Raw genomic sequence first — 20,401 nt, 5'->3', positions numbered from 1 at the left:
AAAAATGAAGGAAAATGTATTATAGGATAGGAGTGTGGGGCTAAATTATCTTATAGAAACTCATTCTGGATTTTATATGATACTACCTATGGTATAGTAGAAAAATGATAAAATAAACTTGCAAATTTGAAAAAAAAATGATAAAAGTTGTAGAGTAGATGGCTTCTAGTTCCATGTTTTCCATCAAAAATATTGACTTCAATTTTCAATATCTAGCAAATATTTAAGACACAGATACAGTGGAGTCAGTACTGAATTTAATAATATGCTGTAACAATTTACTAGCTACATTACTGAATCATATCAATTAACTTTTCTGAATCTTCTGATCTACATTTATCAGAAAAATGGCTACCTCAAAATTTTTTAAATTAAAATTTAAGGGGAAAATTGTTATCCCCTTCAAAGGGTTAATTGTGAAGATAAGGTATAAGTACCTTATTTTTTAAATAATTTATAAATGATACTGTCATTATTGTAATTAGATTTTTTTAAAATTTTCTTGTAAACACATGTTTTGCTGGGTAGAGAGAATTCCTGATAAGGAATTTCTTCTACCAATAGAGGACAGCATTTTCTCTGAAATTTATGGTCTTAGTGGCCTTGGGAACCAAAAGGTGATATGGCTTGTCAAGGATCACACAACCAATGGAAATCTACTAATTGTGATTGTGACTTTATACAAAAATAAAAGCAATTAGAACCCCTATGTCTTACTGAATTTCATATAGGTTAAACAAAGCTAACTTCACTTCCTTTGCTATATAACTCTTTTTAAGTCTACATCAAAGTTCAGAATTTACTTATTCTGACTGCTTTCTTTTTGTTTACTATTTCAAATAAAATGGGACAGATTAGAAATATGTTAACACTTTAAATACCATTGCTATGTCTCTATGATGTCTAGTGCAGTTGCTTGGTGGCTATAGTGATTAGAACCCCAAGCCTGGAGTTGGGAAGCTGCCTCTTCCTGAATTCAAATTAGACCTCAGGCACTTACTAGTTAGTGACCCTGGATAAGTTACTGAATCCTATTTGCCTCAGTGTCTTCATCTATAAAAAGACCTGGAAAAGGAATTGCAAGTCACTCTAGTATCTTGCCAAGAACACCCCAACAAGGATCACACAAAGAGGGTCCCCACATAAAGTTAGATATGACTTAAAAATGACTGAACAATATTAACATAATATATATTTTTATTTTATATATGTATATTATGGAATACATGTTTATAAAATATATTTAATAGTTTGTTTTTATCAGATATATAGACACAAAGACACATTTAACTTCCAAATGTATACTAAAGATTTGCAATACACAAATTATTGCAAAGTCCTACCAAAAATCTTTACTCCCTAATGTTGCTATGATGCTGCATTTTTTGTCAGTGTCTGTTTTTATGAGACATGAATAGTATGAGACTATTTTGCATTATTTATTATTGCTCAAGTTTACTGTAAAATGAATTTCCCATTCTAATTGATAGACTGAAAATAAGAAATAATGTGAACTTGAATAACAGGATGATGACCTAATTTTTCCTATAATAGAATAAAACTATTGGAAAACGCTATAATAAAATATACATATGAAGTTGAGTAAATATTTTAAATGTAATAAAATTAGAGTATTTGAATTAATGCTTAGTTATAAGATCTTTATATCATATATTTCATTCATTTTTTCCAGCCAAATACATATCTTTAGAAAAGCAAAAGTGATCTTTTCTTTTCAAACATGTTCATATTATACATGGCCCATTTTCTCTGACAATGATTTAGTGTGTCATGTGGTACTTTCTTTAATCATTCAACCATTAAGATGCATTGGTGGCAGATTTCTTATTATTTCTAGGGTAAATATAGCCTGTGGCTGATCAGAATTCCAGCATCTCATGATAATTGCTCTGACCTTTATCTAAGATTAAGTGTATTCATAGCATTTTACAAGTTTATAACTAAAGATCTCTTTATCTTTCTGGTGTATAATATTTGTCTTTGGATGATGCACAACTTTGTCAATATTTCTATATTTTTCTATTTGTTTTTATGGATGCTGGAAGCCTTAGTTTTTGAACTGAATATTAGGAACTTATTAAGTTAGGAGTGGACAAATGCACATAATATGAACAAGATTATCAGGTAATTGTCTCTTGCTGTATTTCTGGAGAATTCTCAATGGTGACAACATGGTAGCCATGTCATAAGACTACCTCACTGCTCAATGGTACAATGCTGTAAAATTGAAATTAACCAAATGACCTTCTTCTACAACTCTCAAGTTAGATTTCATACTACACAGGCTTTAGATGATTAGAAAATTGAATATAAATTTCTTGAGGAAACGGTCTATTTTGAATTTTCTTTTTATCCCCAGAACCTTTTCTAGTCTCTGGGTGGTAAATAAATTAATTGAACTGAATTTGGAAGCTTCATTATATCTCATCATTCACACAGTAGGCATCCAATTATTACTCTTAATATAAAGAAAGAAGTAGTTTTCCAGACAGTGACATTAAAAAATTAGTCATCTTCCAAAATTCTGGAGATCATTTTATGTACTAAAAGAATCTTTTTAGCATCCACTAATTTCATAACTAAATTTCTATAGAACAGTATGTGATGTCTTCTTTTCTAAGAACTGTGTATTTTGTGTATTTTAAAATATAATAAATATGCACATACCCAAATCTTAATATACTCCACAGTTCAGTTCCTGGTCCTTGTTTTTCCTTCTCCCATCTCTGCTTTGGAAATCTCTTATATTTAATATCTTCTTCTCAAAATCAATCTCTTGCTGAGACTCAGTTCTATATAGGTATTTTCATTTCTTTTCAGTAGTTGTTTTTAAAAAGATGTTTGATTCCTTATATGTAGACATATACATAAGTCACTTAACCCTATTTTCTAGTTTCCTTATCTCTGAAATGAGCCAGAGAAGGAAATGGCAAAGTTCTCTAGTATCTCTTCCAACAAAATCCCAAAATGGAATCAGGAAGAGTCAGGCACAATTGAACTACAATAACCACCTTGGATTGTAGAGCAATTGCTCAAGAACTTTCACTGATCTATACCTGTCTCTGTGCAATCCATCACAAAGATATTATTAATATAACTCATTGTTTAAAGGCCAAAGGGAAATGTTTCTTTATTCAGTCAAGAAGTTAGAGAGATTTCATCCATTAGTAGATAAAAGATGTGATCATAGAGGAGAAGGTTTAGAACTGACCTAAGGTAGAAAATCCTGAATTGGAGTTGTGCCTCTGAGACCATCTGGATATATGTCTTGGACCAATCACAACCTCCCTGTTCCCCGAGAAAACTGGCTGCAAATTATAGAATACTGATAAGAGTCCCTGAAGGTTCTCTATTCCATGAAATCAAAGATCTGGACCATATGTGGAAAAGTTACCCTGAGAAATTATTTTTTTTTGGTCTTTCCATATCTCATATTCAGTTGAGGAATGATGAAGGGAAAGATGTTATGTCTTTTGACCTCAGATGAAAATCAACCTTTTGAGATTTTTAGTTCCTTCAAGCACCTCTGTCAAGACGCCAGAATAAAAAGATAGAGACATATTTGGGATTACCTTGACCTTTTCTGTGTTCCATGTTTTGATTAGCTAGCCATTCTACTCATATCCTATTTACAGAATCATTGTGAAGGACTTGAATGGCAAACCAGCAAAGTATAGAATATTGAAAAGGTCAATGTGATTTAGCCCATAACTATAAAGCTGAAACTATCTAAAAATTCATTTTTATACTTCATGCCCACCAACAAGGATTGCGATAAGACTAGAAAATCATTCCAATTAACAAAATTCAATTCCATTCAGAACACTTTATTGAGGAAGTTAAAGCACAAATGATCTTTTGACCTCTTATCTATAGGAAACTAATTAATAATAAGCCTAGCTTATACTAAGATGAAACAAGGGAAGCACAGATATTTTAGCAACAATTAAAGACAGACTTTTAAAAATATAATAATTAATTAAATTAATTAAATAATATGAATAGGTTTTTTAGTTGTTGGTCTCATATGTGTGTGATTAACTCATGTGTAATTAACCACTTAAGATTTCAATCCCATTATGAATTAGAATTAACTTTACAGCTATAAAACTCACCTGAAAGCAACTTTTTTTGCTTTTTTTTAAAAAAAAAAAAAATATATATATATATAGCATAGCTGCCAATCAGATGGAAACACCATTTATTTTCATGGAACCGAAGGAAGTGAGTTCAATTTTGCCACTACCCGGGATATAGATCTTTCTACAGAGGATATCCAGGAGCAATGGTCAGAAGAGTTTGAGGAGCTGCCTACAGGGTGAGTAATTGTCTTTGGTGGCCCGTGTTGATATATTTTATGTAACATTTGTCAAGAAAACAAAAAAAATTTATCTAAGAATTACAATCTAATGGATATGATTTCAATGCAGTGCACTTTTTAAAAGCCCATGAAAAGAACCTTAACAGTAATAGAGTGATCATTTTAGTTTTCAAAGGTAGGTAGTTCATACCATTTGTAATCTTTCTATTATAGCTCCATATGTGCCAGAAAAACAAAATTGTAAGTTTTCTTTAAAATATTCTAACTACTGTGTAAATAGAAATAACATATTTTTGGTACATTGAAACTGTATTTCAACAAAATCAACTTTTATTTGGAACAAAATAATTTGTTTCTCTATTTTAGTAAAATTCTTTTATCCATGTGCTCGAATGTATGCTGATTCAAAGGAATGAAGAGAGTCTCTTGAATCTGTATATAGAATATATCTGAATATATTCTATATAGAATCTCTATATACAATAAAATCTCTAGATGTTTTAGTCTGGTTCTGTTGTATATGACTTTGGCTTGTTACAAATGTCAGTCCATAAATGATTTTCTTTGAAAACCTTGTAGATTAGAGAAAACTTAGAGATTAGAATTTAAATGAGAATTAAGGAGAAAGGAACAGAAATATAATTTTCTTTATCATTGACCGGACATGTGTCTCTTGTTCTGGTGAATAAAATACTTAAATAGTTTCTTTAACTTTAGCATTTGTGGAAGTCCGGATTGGCAGAATTATTAGCAAGGCCAGTATTAATGTGATAATAAGATAAAAGTTGGCATTTGTTTCTTAATAACTTTACTTTTTCAACAAACATGTAATCAGGTACTGGGATATTTTTTACACAGATTATGTTGTTTAGTATTTGAATAGAAATTTAAAATTAATGTTATGTGATTTCATACCAAAAATCCTATTCACAATGAACTTTAATAGTTATCCCTTTTTTCTCAATAAAACTCAATGTGCTTGGTATAATTCTCTTTTTCACAATAGACTATGTGAAGGAGGTATGTGTCCCCACCAAAAAACAAACAAAAAACATTTTGCTAATGTCATTGAAGTCGTAAGAATGTAAGAAATGCTAGATTAGACCAGTAGTCAATTCAGCCCAATAAATCAGTAGTTTTTCTTTTAAGAATGCTTGATGGAATGATAATTGTTCTCTATGACTCAGAGTAATACGGAAATTAATATGGTAATAGAATTATATATTTTAAAACATTTTTAAAATACTTTAATATTAATATTTAGTCATAAAAATAGACTGGGTAAGGTTCAAAATAAGGGACTAACAATTCAGAAATTAACATCATTATAAAATTATAGAATCTCATCATTACTTTGAAGTAACTTCAAAGATCACCTAGTCCCAATCCTATATAAAACATGTCTCTTCTCCCACATCCTGGATAAGTGATCATCCTCCCTTTGCCTGCAGACCTCTAGAACCAAAACAAGGTACTAGATTCTTCAAAGGGTTACATTTCAGCCAGTTCTAATTGTTAGGAAGTCCTTCTATGCATCAAACTGAAATGAGGGAGGCTTTTTGTAACTTCTTTCCATTGGTCCTGGTACTGGACTAATCTGCTGGTATCTGCTAAATTGACATTATGTTTTATCTAATAAGAAGGTGAACCATGAATGCACAAAACCTAGACTTTTCATCCAATTAAATCTCAGTAGATGTAGAGCACTCTTTTTATCTTCCCTGCCCTTGTGCTTGAAGGATCAGCATTCTGAGAATGTATTAAGCATGAATATAGACTTTTGCCCCTCTTCTGGCATTTTTAGAAAAGAAATATATGTTTATGTAGTGTTTTAAGGTTTAAAACTAATGGCTAGTATTTAAGTGCACTTTAATTTGGCAGGGTGCGTTATCCTTACAATAACCCTATGAGGTATTCCCCTTTATAAATGAGAATAAGAGAGATCATTTGACTTGCTCATGGTCCCCTCACTCTAAATGCTTAAATTAAGATTTTAACTCAGGTCCTCACTCAAAATTAAGCTTTCTGTCCATTACACCATCTAACCACCTATAAAGAATTTTCCTGGCAAACTTTTGAGTATTTTTTATATTTTCTAAGGGAACAGCTCAATGACTCAGCTAGGACCATAGGATTATAAAATCATAGTTTGAGGCAAAAGACTTTCGAGGTCTTTTTTGAGAAAATCAAGTTCAGAGAGAGTCAAAATGCTAGTAAGCGTCTGAGGTAGAATTTGAAGTGTCTTAGCAGCACTTAAGAACTAGGTCTTACTTTAAACCCAGAACTCTTTCTATCACTCATCATTTATGCTACTTCTCAGTGTAATAATGGTTTATAATGATGATAATAATATGGGCCATGATAATTTAACATTTTTTTCATTCCTCCCCTTATTATTTAGAGTAAAGAAGGAAAGAGAGAAGGGGATGCTGCTGAAATCAATTTTCTCTCAGTTCTGAAAGCATCCCACTGCTAGATTAATGTAAAGCATTTTATTATGTGTATTGACAGAGAGGAAGGGATTAGGAATTCTGCTCGTGAGCATCCTGCTGCATTCTTAGTTTTCCTGCACAAGTTTATTGAAAATTTGTCTCATTCCATTCCCCAACTACCACCACCCACACAGACAATCTCTCATTATAAACTCATCAGTAAAACTGATCCAGCTGAAATGCCATCTGAAATGCTTTTTGAATATACGAGTTACCAAAGGGAGATTTGGTGCTTTTATAACTAACTTCATGTTTACTTTTCTATTCCTAGAAGTTATTGAAGGGAAGGGGAATGTATGAGCAGTTAGATGGTACAATGGAGTTCCATGTCAGGAAGACATGAATTCAAATCAAGTGTGAGATGAAAGTATCGGTTCTTCTAAAACAATGGTTCTCTGAGTGTGGTCTAGAGAATCCTGAGGGTCTCTGAAATCTTTTCAGAGGGTCTACATTTTAAAATTAGTTTTTGTTTCTAATATGGTAAATATCAATAAATATGACCTACACAAATAAAAGCTCTTTGGACTGATCCTCAATCATTTTAATAGTAGGAAGATACTGAGAACAAAAGTTGAGAATCACTGATCTAGAGATGCCCCACATCAAACCTCATTGTGTATATTTTTAAAGTACAATTACTTTTTAATTTTTTTCAATTTTTTTATATTTGTTGTCTCAATTTCAAGGACATTTTAATAGATATGATGATAATTTATGTGTATGTTACTGATCTCCAGCTTCAACAAATATAACCATCTTCTAATTAACAGTTTTATTTCACCCATCTGAGACTGTATCTTAGGGAGGGAAAGCAAATTGCTGTTCTATGGCTTTTTTCTTTACTTGTTTTTCAGCCTAAGTGTAAGACTTGATCTTATTTATAATTCAAGCTATTTGATCTGGTTTTGAGTTATTTACTTTTTAGATTTAGTACTCTATTTTTAAGAGGAATTTCATTTAAAAATTATGAGATGAGGGAAAATAGCACCTAGATATATTTTTCTTTATCTCATAATCTTTTAATTGAAATACCTTTTAAAAAATAAAGTACTAAATCTATTTATATATCTATATATCAATATTGTATCTATATAGATATAACTATAACTAGCACCTAGATATGTTTCCCTCATCTCATAATCTTTGTCTTATTTTTATTACTTTAATGCATGTGTGTATACATGCACACACACACATACATTTAAATGATAAGAAAATAATATGAACTCCTTTGATTTTTTAGATCGGTTTTTTCTATCCATTGGAGAATTAAAAGGGTAGAGAGGATTTGATATGCTAAATTACATTAGATAGTCCCTATTTGAGTTGAACACTCCTTTGTTTTATAATATAGCACATATTTTTCAACTATTACTTGTTTCTCTACTTTCATATGTATTTGGCTTGAATGAGACCCCCTAAGAAGGACATCCAAGCTTTAAAATATAAAACACTGCATCCCACAAAAGAACACTTTCCTGTTTCTTTTCATTATTGATAAAAAATGAGAACCACTTTTAAGATCCTAAAAGAATGATTTAAGCCTTGAGAATATTACTGTTATTCTCATAGGCAGCATTAGAAAGACAGGAAATGAAATAACCCTGCCATCAAGTCAAGTCAAGGGTTGCTAAAGCATCTACTAAGAGCCAGGCACTGGGGGCTTATATTCTGTCAGGGAAACAACATGTCCCCTTACAATGTGTTCCTGAATGTAAACATATATACAAATGTGTGTATATATGTACATCTACCTGGACATGCATGCTTGTACGTAAATACAAGATCATTGTGGGAAAAGGGAGTTGTTGGAGCTATCATGGAAGGGTCATTCATACATAAAAAATCATGTTTGATCTCATATTTGAGGGAAGCTAGGGATTCTAAAACCCCTAGATTTGTGTCTCCTCTGAGACATTTATTAGTTACATTATTTTAATCAAACTTACTTCTTTCAAAATCTTAGTTAACATGATCTTTGAACTTGGAATGATAACATTCACAATAAGAAAAAAAAAAGCATTCCTTTCTTGCCATATTGGCAAAATGGAAAGAGACTGGGTTTGAAATCAGACTGGCTAGGTTTGGATCTTTATTCTGTTGTTTGTTTCGTTTTTATATAAACTTGGGCAAATTTAGTTAACCTTCCTTAGCCTTAGTTTCCATAATTATTGATCTGTAAAATAAGTAAGATTATTAATCTGTAGTAAGCAGGCCTTTTAAGGAACTTTTTTCAAAGTTCTAAAAAAATCTCATTAACCTTGGGGAAAATGAGAGCCTGAATGCCCTGGTGCAAATATTTTCTCCTCTTTAATAAAATACAGTATTTTTGTTGGACTATGAAAGCTAGGTGGTGCCACAGTGTATAAAATGATAGACCTGGAGTCAGGAAGAGCCATCTTCCTGAGTTCAAATCTGGCTTCAGATACTTATTAACTGTGATCCTGAGCAAGTGACAACCATATTTGCCTCAGTCACCTCACCTGTAAAATGAGCTAGAAAAGGAAATTGCAAACCAATCTAATATCTTTGCCAGAAAAACCCCAGATAGGGTCATGAAGAGTTGAACACAACTGAAATAACTGAATGACAATAAATGAAAATTGGGGAAATGTGCTTTGAAAGCACTGATGAAACTGTGACCCAGATTATTTGTTGAAATACAAACTTTCAACAGTTAAGCATAGCAGAATTTTACAAAATATAACTCATAGCAATCATATTTGACTATTAGTTATATTTCAGTATTTGAACTTTGTCAGTCTTTGTGTCTACATTTTAAAACTTTTCTCTATAGTTTGTAAATCCAAGAACTATAAAATCATTATTGTGAAGCCATAACATGCAAAATAGGTTGTGTAACTGAGTTCATTATGTTTCTATTCAATAATTTTGATTAACAAATTGGAGAGATTGTACACAAGTACCTATAAATCCTTATTAACTAGGATCAAGATTAATGGATGTTATTTATTGCCTCTTAATCTTTCTTATCCTCTCTATACTGCTTGATATTTCTATTTAACATCTTCTTTATAAACATAGCTCATTGCATATATTGTTCTTTTGTAGCATCTCATATGGTTGTTTTTCTATAAATGTTAACATGGCAGATGGTATTAGTATCCTTACATTATCTAATAATGAAATACTATGCGTATTTATGACATATATGTGTGTCATATATTGTAGCATTTTAAACAACTTGGTAATTTAAATAAAATTTCCTTCATAATTTTTGAATTAAATGGGGAAAAAATTGAAAAACAAGATATGCAATACTGTGTCCTAAATGTCCTCCATTGTGTCTTTTCTAAGACACACATGCATTAAATTAGCAATATTGTTTTTAATTGGATGTGTGAGATTTCACATTGAGCAAGTTTTTTTTTTAAAGAGCAGACTAAGTAGCTCTATTTATTCCTTTAGAATATATGATTCTGTCTATTCCACGATGAAGTTTTAAGATCTCTGATTTGCAGTGAATACTTCATTATTTATTTATTTTAAATAATAGCTTTTTATTTTCAAATTATGTGCAAAGATAGTTTTCAACATTTAACCTTGCAAAACCTTGTGTTCCAAATTTTTCTCCCTCCCTTTCTCCCATCTCTTCCCCCTAGACAGTAGCTAGTTCAATATGTTAAACATGCACAGTTCTTCTATACATATGTCCACATTTATAATGCTACACAAGAAAAATCAGATCAAAAAGGAAAAAAATGAGAAAGAAAAAAAAGGAAGCAAACAACAAAAAAGTGAAAATACTATGTTGTGATCTATATTCAGTCCCCACAGTCCTCATTCTGGGTGCAAATGGCTCTCTCCATCACAAGTCTATTGGAACTAGCCTGAATTACCTCATTGTTGAAAAGAACTAAGTCCATTAGAATTGATCATCACATTATCTTATTGTTGCTGTGTACAATGTTCTCTTGGTTCTACTCACTTTACTCAGTATCATTTCACATAAGTCTTTCCAGACTTTTCTGAAATCATCCTGCTGATCATTTCTCATAGAACAATAATATTCCATAACACTCATATGCCATTACTTATTCAACTACTCCCCAACTGATGGGCATCTGGCAGTGAATACTTTAGGAAATATTTATCATTCATAAAGACATTCTGTAGGTAACATAGTGTGTGTGTGTGTGTGTGTGTGTGTGTGTGTGTGTGTATGGAAAGGATATTAGATTTCAATGCAGAAATCTTGGAATCTGACCATAGTTCAACCAATTATTACTGTGTTACCTTGTTCACGTCCTTTAAACCCCTTGTGAGCTGTTTTTGCTCACTTATGAAATTGATTTTAATAATTTATATACTCATAATGGATCAAATGAAGCTGTATACAAAGTCCTTTGTAAACATTGTAGGACAATATAAATATGAATGTGAGAAAATGATGCTATTTTGACAAAATCTTTATTTCTGTTGTTCATAAGCTCAAATCTGTGAATTTATTTCTTAAATATTTTGATAACTATATTTCAGTATAATTGGTTTCCTTTGAGATGTTATTTTATTTCATGCATTTGAAAACATTATTCTGAAAAAAAATCTATATAATTCCATCAATATGCAATTATATCTTAAGCATCTACTTTATGCTAGGCGTTGTGTAAAGATTGGGGAATACAAAGAAAGCCAAAAAGCACTGTCTCAGGGAGCTCATATAACCATAACATTCAAACAACTATGTATATAGTTAGATCCTTGAACTCAGTGAACTCATAGTTTATATTAAAATTATTTTTCAAATTTATAATTATGTAAATTATCTTAATTGATTCCAACAGAATGGTGATATTCAGTGTGAATTCAAAAAATGAGTATTCACCTTTTTGCACTAATCAAGATATAGCTATATACATTGAGGATCTATACAATATGAATAAGAGGCAGTTTCAAAGGGAAAGCACTAGCATTGAGGTGATGGGAAAGTTTCTTCAAGTAGGTGGGATTTGAATTAAGTCTTAAAGGAATCCAAGAATTCTTGACACATACCAAAAAAGGTCAGAACCCTGCTTTATTTAGTAGAATACTCAAGTAGATTGAGACAGATGTCTGCTCTGTGTGCTGATATTTTATTTCTTTGTAAAATATAGTTAAAACAATGGATATTTCCTGTTAGAATAAGCTGTCAATCAACAAGCATTTGTTAAGAATCTTTCCTGTGACAGGCACTTTGGCAGGCTTTGGGGATTTAAAAACATTAATAAGAGTGTCTATCTCAAGTTATTTATATGTTTTTGAACAATGTTCTTATATATGGTCTTAGAGTTTAGAGAGCATTTCAAAAACCTCCAATCACACTCTCTCTGATTCTATAGCTTTGTTTCTGTACTTACACATTTAAAATCTGGGGACAAAAACCATTCCACCTTGAATACCATCACAATATGTCTGTAAATTAACGGTAATTTGTTGGCAAATTATGCCATTAGCATGTCCTCGATAATATTCATGGCGCTATTTACCTAAGGAACTGCAGGGTTGATAATTAATAACTGTGCTGAATATATAATGAACAAAGTTCTTAAAACCTCAGTGGTAAAGGTTATGAATCCCTTAATGCTGCTTCTTGGCAATAAGAATATTTTAATGTTTTTCTGTTACAGGGTGTGGAGTTGAAAAACAAAAGTTTATTGGAGAAAGAATCCTAATAAGTCGCTAATGTGTTCTCAGAAAGCATTTATAAGACAGTGTCTAATTAAATTCATAATACAGGAAAAGAATATGACTCAGGGACAGGCCTAGATTTCAAGCATTAATTAGAAACCATGTATTATTAGGAGAAGTGAAAGAAGGAAAAGTGAATTCTTAGGAAATAGGAAAATTCAATCAATCCAAAAGAATTTTTTCTTAGGGTATGCTTACCATTTATATTAATAAATATGATGATTTATAAATAACTAATATAGCAAATTATCACAATCTCCTTTCATTTTCATCTTAGATGATATGACTTGGGGCAATAGATCACAGGTGTACTTCAGCTGATAATTATATTTGCCTCCAGAGCCTAGGTCACATCTTAGCTTGCTGTCAAACTTAGCTTGTTGGTTTAATGATAGGACTATTTATGTCAACCTCAGTTGGGAGCAAAATGTAATTTAAATACTTGCCCCATATCTCCAACATCCAGACATCCTTGTTTCTTCTGAACCCATAAATGAGAATACCCTTGCAGGCTGGATTTGTGGGATCTCAGATTCACAGGCTGCCTCCCCACCATGCTGCTTGCAGACCCCCCCCCCCAAGATATATTATACAGCCTGTTATCCTTTTGTTCAGATGAATATGTAATCGGATTAACCACCCTTTGTGATGGGGAAGAAAGATATAGATCTTCATAGAACAAATAGACAAGTATTACAAACTTAAGCCAAACATGAAATTTGAGCTTTAGAGTGCTCCAATTTGGTGTAAGCCATTCAGAAACTTCTATGTTCAGTGCAGATGTACAACAGGGGTTCTTTGTTAAACATAACTGAGTGAGAAAATAGCCAGGTAAATGTATATGTTTAAAATAGAAACCATGTAGCAAATGAATAGATTAAAATATGGGCTTGCATTTTTTAAATTCAAAATGCAAATAAAGAAATTTAGTAAATTTTTAACTTGAAGGCTTTGTTGGTAAAGAAGAACAGGTGGTATTATTTCATAGCTGATTATGCTACTAATCTTCTCAAAGACCCAGTTTTTCCTAGATGACAAATTTAGAGGACATAGGGTGAGTCTTTTGATGAGAATTATAATTGGCTTTAAACCAGTAAAAGTTGGAGGAAATATAGACATAATTACTACCTATGTGTGGCAAAGGATCCAGTAGAAGGAAGAAGTCCCTCTCTATTAGAGATTTATTTGTAATTTATAAAAATTGAAAAAGCAAGAACCTTTATAAGTCACATTTAAGAAATTTATGGGCTTTTCCTTTTAATTCTCTGGAAAACAAGAAACAGCTTGGTGTGGTGTCTGAAGAGATAGTTGGAACCAGAAACATCTAAGTTCCAGTCTCCTCTCTGACATATGACCTTGTATAAATTGTTTAATCTACTGCAGTCGTGTCTGAATCTTCATGACCCCATTTGGGTTTTTCTTGGCAAAGATACTACAGTGGACATTTCCTTTTCTAGCTCATTTTAGGGATAAGGAAACTAAGGCAAACAGGATGAGTGACTTGTCCAGTATTTTTGACATTGAAAATATAAATTCAACCAGCTTTACCTTATTGTTTTTCTGATATGAGGATGTCTCTACATGTAATAGTGTTATTTTGAATAGCTTAGAAATTTGAGAAAAAGATGTCAACAACTTTAATTTCTAGAGGTCATTAATTATAACCCCTTTTATTTATACATGTGGAAACTGAGCCCACATAACTCAATGCAGATTTCTGGAATTTGATATTTAAAGATTTGATTTCAAATCCTGCTTTATAGGTACTATATATGTCACTTTAGGAAAAATCATTTAAACACTTTATATAATTTTTCACATGGATAATGAAAGAAATAGTCTTGATAACTTGTATGGCCCCTTCCAACTTCAAATTGATGATTTTATAATCCAAGTAAGTTGCCTAGGGTCAATTAGCCAATTAACAGCACAGCCAAAATTTAAACAGAGATTTTCTAAATCTCAGTCATGTGTTAGGTCTGTTACATCATCCTTATTTTGTAGAATATCCACTTTATATAATAGTAGATATATAATAATAGATTTGACTTTTTAGTACATTTCAGTGTCATGACATTTCAAGAGTATGTATTTCCTCAAGATGATTGTTTTTGCTTATAGGGTTTCTCTTTTTGTTTCTCACTAAATAAAACTTCTTTGTTCCTATAAAACTTATAAATATCTGTGTTTCCTAGGAATGCAATTTTGTTTACAAATTTTAATCAACCATCAGTGACAAGAGGAAAAATAAAAACAGATTTTCAAAGCAAAGAGAAGATATACTCAATTTTTCAATAGTCTGTGAATATGATGGCACCTATGGTGATATTTCCAAATGTGTTTTATGTAAACTAATCCTCAAAAATTATTAAGATATACAACTAAAAGTTAAGTTTACCTTAATAAAAGTTACCAATTCTGTCCATATTCCTATATATAATATTTTTATATGTCATTTCATCTTTTTCATTTTTAAAATGCTCTAGAAGAATTCAATAACTAGAAAGAAACATAATCTGCATCATTTATAAGACGAGTTTCTTTTGTGGATCACTAGACTGAGAGTTTTAACTGGGATAAATGGAGCATAGAAAAGACTAATGAACCAGTATGCATTTACCGTTCATAAACAAAAACAAGAATCAATTATTTATTTTTTGGTGGTTTGGTGGCATATTCAAAAGATCAGTCAAATTTCTTCTTTGAAATGTTACTTTCCATAGAAGGCTGTGAAAAATGCTTACAAAATGTAAATAAGCATCAATAAAATTTTGTTTTAAATAAAATAAAATATCCCAACTGTTTTTGTATCTACCTTATTTAAATCAGAGTGATTCACTCCTTTTTCTGAGACCTAAAAGCTTCTCTTATTTTACTAGTAGTTGAATATTTACCCAAGAACCAGGAGACCTACATTTATGATCCTCTTATGCTGTATGATGTTAGGCAAATCACTGTAATTTTGTGTCCCCCAATTTGTCCCATCTGCAGAAGAATTCATTGGGCTGGTAGTGTTCATCAAATTGACCCTGACCAAAAAAGAAATATATATATATGGCAATTAGAGTTAAATGACTTGCCTGGGGTCACACAGCTAGGAAGTGTTAAGTGTCTGCGGTCAAATTTGAACTCAGGCCCTCCTGACTTAAGGGCCGGCGCTCTATCCACTAAACCACCTAGGTGCCCCAAGAAATTATATTTTTAAAAAGGAATTTTTAAATAATTTTTGAAGCCCATGTAATTAATAAATGGTGTGTCTTTAAAAGGACTAAAGTTGAAGATTTATATACCTTTGATTGAATGATATAAGCCCTTTATAAGTGCTTGTTGATTGAGTGATTACTTTAATAAAACCATTATCCATGTTGAGTATCCAAACTGATAGATTAAACACACTAAGATGAGTCTTAATTTGTCATTGACTTTGACTAAAGGAGAAGGATAAAAAGGATATGTTGCCAAATGATATGTAATAATTTAGTTTCCTAATGGGAAAAATATCTCCATGCAATAGAATTTTTAAAATTAGGTAAGTGGTAAGAAATTATTTACACAAATTGCTCCAAATATTGTAAAATTACCGATGCAAAATATTTAAAGCCAGAAAGATGTTACTCATCCATATCAACAAATGAAATATAAAACACCGATTTAAAAAGATACATATTTCTTGATAATAATTGCTAGCACTGAAACCTTTGAATTTTTTAAAGGGCTTTACAAATATTTTATCCTCACAACAACCTTGGGAAACAGGTATTATTGTTGCTCCATTTTACACATAAGGAAATTGAGAAGATTAAGTGATTTACCCAGAGTCACCCAGTAAATAAGTGTCTCAGGTCACATTTGAAGTAATGTCTTCTTGACCTCAGATCCAGTGCTCTATCTGCTATACTAACTAGTTAGCTCTAGGATTGAAAAGAAAGATTAAATAATAGAAGGAACTGATTGGATTGCTCACCACAAGATAAAAGGTTTATATTGATGTATTTTCCATTATTACTTCATGTTAATTAGCCTGTCAGGCTTAATTAGCTTTGAAAATTGAATGTCGCTTGCTTTTTCAGAAAGGGAAGGAAGAGAATTTAGAACTTAAAAAAAATTTTTTAAATAAATATTGAAAATGTTATTGCATGGATTTGGGAAGAAATAAAATACAGTTGTTTTTTTTTTTTAAATAGCTAGATATATACCAAGGCAGTATATCATAAGAACAGTTGATACAAAAACATCTCTTCCAAACCAGGGCATATTTTGCCATAAATATACACAGAATACATGAGAAAGTGGAGTTTAGCTTAGAGCACACTTATGACAAAGGAATAATTCCCATCTCTTGGTTAAGGTTAATGGAAATCCTTTTTTACTTTATGAAGTCATGATGGGGTTTCCATCAGGCATACCTTGTAAAGTCAGATGCGGTATTTCCTCAATATGTATAATTTGTCCTCCAATTATGGCTAGAGGAAGCCCAACTCATCTTGTTGTTTGAAGTCTGCAAAGTCATTCTCCTTTGGGGAGATGCTGTTCTCTCTACCTCAAAGTGATTTCTTCCCAGAAGTGTTCTACTCATAGGCTGACTCAACCATTAGAATTTCAGTTTCTGAATTGCCTTTCTGTTTTACCAAAGACCCACAGGAGGCAATTGGTTTTTTTAAAACAATCATAATAAACTTCCTATGCAGTAACAGCTTCTTTCATTTAATGGTTTAAAAAGTACTTCTCTTCTTCCCAATTTGATTAACTAGGTTGTTTGTACCAAGTTTCTGCCTTTGATTGTTTCAATAGTGGTATATAGAAATTGTTTGCATTTTTAAAATATTTGATAATTTTACATCATCAGAGAATTCTGATTTGATAAAAATGCAAATATGCTGCAGTTGTTTTTATTGGGCTAGATGTAATTGATTCAGCAGACATTTCTTGCCTATCTGAGTTCTGCTAGGGTAAAGGAAACTACCCTTTACTTCAACTCTACACGCTTACCTTTTGTACTATTGGTTGTATCTTTTCTCATGTCCCTTGACTTATGTGCTCCACATGCTATTTCTGGATTCTTCCTCTACACCCATTCTACAACTTCTCCTCCTCAATTGATTCTATACAAATTTACCATGTTCTTCAAACAAAAGATTCTCCTTCCTATCTCACCAAGTTCAATGCTTGTGTCATACTTATCTTTCCTTCTCCAATTCCTCTTCTCATACTCTGAGACTTCAACCTACATATTGTTGTTCTCTTAAAATGTTAACTTATAATACCTACCTCACTGAAATATTTGAAAGTTTAAATATATGTGTAAGGCATTTTACACACTTTAGAGCACCCTTATTAGAACTAAAAATAAATTGCTGTGATGGAATGCTCTATTGCTAAGCTAAATGGTGAGCAGGATGGTTTCAGATAAATAGAGAAAGACTTTTATGAACTGATACAAACTGAAGTGAGAAGAACCAAGATAATATTGTACATAATAAAAAGCAATGTTGTAATATAGATCAATTGTAAAAGATTTAATTTTGATCAAGACAATATTTCAAGATAATTGCAAGGGATCCAAGATGAAAAAAAAAAAAAATAGTGGATGATAGACTGACCTAACATAGCAGTCCATGGGATTGCAAAAAATTGGATGCAACTGAACAGCAACATGATGAAAAATGCTATCTATCTTGAGAGAAGGAACTGATCAACTCTGAATGCAGATTGAAGCATAATTTTTAAACTTTATTTCTCTTGCATTTTTAACCTATGTTTTGTTTTGCAACATGGATAATGTGGAAATATTTTTCTGGACTTCACATGTAGCATCAAGATGGCCTTATATAATCAAAGTTTTCTCAAAGAGTGGGGGAGGGACCGGAGAAAGGGAAAGAATTTTAAACTCAAAAAATTTTAAATAAATGTTAAAATCTTTACATGTAATTGGGAAAATTCTCTGAAAATCAGAGAAATTCAATGACTTGCCACTAGTCAGCATATGTAGAGGTGAAATCTAAACCTTGGTCTTCTGGACTCCAAGTCCAACATTTCATCCACTCTACATACTAGATTTGAAGTCAAGAAACTCTGGATTCATATCCCCCCCATCTTTCACCCCTCCTCTGTCACTTACCAACTCTAGGACCAGAGAAAAGTCACTTAACCTCTCTCAAACTCAGAAAAACATTTTAAGAGGTAGGCAGGGTATTTATTCTAGTTGTGGGAGGTATCACAGTGAAAAAATGATAAGATGAACATATCTTGGCACGTTAGGTGCATTTGGGGTAGATCAGCCTTCTTTATCATAGTCAGGCAGTATACATTCATTATGTGTCTGATTCCATGTTGTTGCTCTCTATCTTCCAAGATTATCAGAGTCTAACTGATAGGTTCTGCATACTTTATTGGTGAAAGATTTTCAAGCATCCCCCTAGACTTATAACAATGTAATCCAATATTCTTTTTTTTTCAATGCATTTGTAAGTATATCTCCCATTTCTGACACATACATACACAAATGTTCACATATGTGTGTGTATATACACATACCCCACACACACGCACTTTTATATCTCTCCTTCTGGAACTAATCAAATTAACACTATCATTCTGGGAAAGGACTCACCAATCATTTGCCTTGTGATTCTGCTCATGATCCATGTAACCAGTGATCCACTGTTCCTTTATAGACCTTGTCTTTATTAGAATTTAAATTCCTTGGGAACATGGACTGTCTTTGTTTTTGTAATTGTATCACCTAACTTTATTACTTGGCACAGTGCCTAGGGCATAGTAAATCCTTAATGAACATTTTTTTTATTCATTCATATTGACACACTTTGTTTTTAGCCTGTTGAAGAATTTTGGAATCTAGATTTCTCTCATTCAATAAATGCATTAGCTGTTTTCTCCTGCCAGCTTTGTAATATTTACACTTTGATAAATCTTATATGACTTTATGTCATCTGGAAGAGTAATTAGATTTAATAGTTCTGACTCCAAAGGGCAGGGGATCAGTGGGTGAAAGGTTTTTTAGCTCAATATGAAGAAAATTTTCCTAATAATTGGTTTTTCCCAGGGGTAGATTTAATTACCTCAGAGCATATAAAATTTTTAAAGGAAAACTGGATTCTAGCCTTCCATTGTTTGGACTTCATAGAATTCTTGAGTTATAATTTGGTTTAGATATCATTTTCTAAAACTGGCTCATGACCCCATATGGAGTCTTATAACTGAATGTGAAGGGACAGAAAAGTATGATTTATTATCAGTAAAGGTTTGATTGAACATCTATTTTATATATCTGTATACTCAGGATCACATTAGGCAAAAAGGGATCAGGAATGGAAAAATTTAAGAAGCTCTGATCTAGATGACTTCTGAAAACACTTCAAGCTACTCTTAATATTCTGTAATTTTTTCATTCCCTACAAAGGAATACAAGGACCCAGTCACTTGATGTCTCAGATATAAGGAATAAAATCCAGGAGGAGCTTGAGATCACCAAGGTTTTTGGGGTTTTTTGCTTCTCATACCTTAAAGTTTATATCTGCAGCTTTATTGTTTTTTGAAACTATCCATTTAGAAGGAAGCTATCCTTGTGTTAAGTAAAGGAGATTATTCTATTTTAGGTTTGTCTTGCCCATCTTGTTAACAAATCTTGTTTTATTTCAGGTGGGATATCATAGGAGCTGTCATTGGCAATGAATGTGGAACTCTAGAATCAGGTTTATCTATGATCTTCCTAAAAGAAGGAGAGAGAAAAATATGTACTCCATATATGGACACAACAGACTATGGAAATCTGAGGTTTTACTTCTCTTTGGGTAAGTAAATACCTTTTTCTTAAACATTGCTAACCTCAATGAGATCTTAAGTTATAATTCATTCCTAG

At 31.9% G+C, this 20,401-nt stretch overlaps 1 protein-coding gene across 4 annotated transcripts in view; it reads left to right on the top strand.

Moving 5' to 3' along the window:
* The window catches only part of RELN (reelin), a 515,944-nt gene that overhangs the window by 288,958 nt on the left and 206,585 nt on the right, over positions 1-20,401 (top strand). For all 4 annotated transcript variants that reach the window (XM_031938705.1, XM_031938703.1, XM_031938706.1 and 1 more), the window contains exons 11-12: positions 4,194-4,339; positions 20,182-20,333. In XM_031938705.1, coding sequence (XP_031794565.1) covers positions 4,194-4,339; positions 20,182-20,333 — 298 coding nt within the window. The remainder of the gene's footprint in view (positions 1-4,193; positions 4,340-20,181; positions 20,334-20,401) is intronic.

This window comes from Sarcophilus harrisii, chromosome 5, assembly GCF_902635505.1.
Source record: "Sarcophilus harrisii chromosome 5, mSarHar1.11, whole genome shotgun sequence".
Taxonomy (NCBI): domain Eukaryota; kingdom Metazoa; phylum Chordata; class Mammalia; order Dasyuromorphia; family Dasyuridae; genus Sarcophilus; species Sarcophilus harrisii.
The sequence above is the reverse complement of the archived record's forward strand: the minus strand, read 5'-3'. Positions and strand labels throughout refer to the sequence as shown.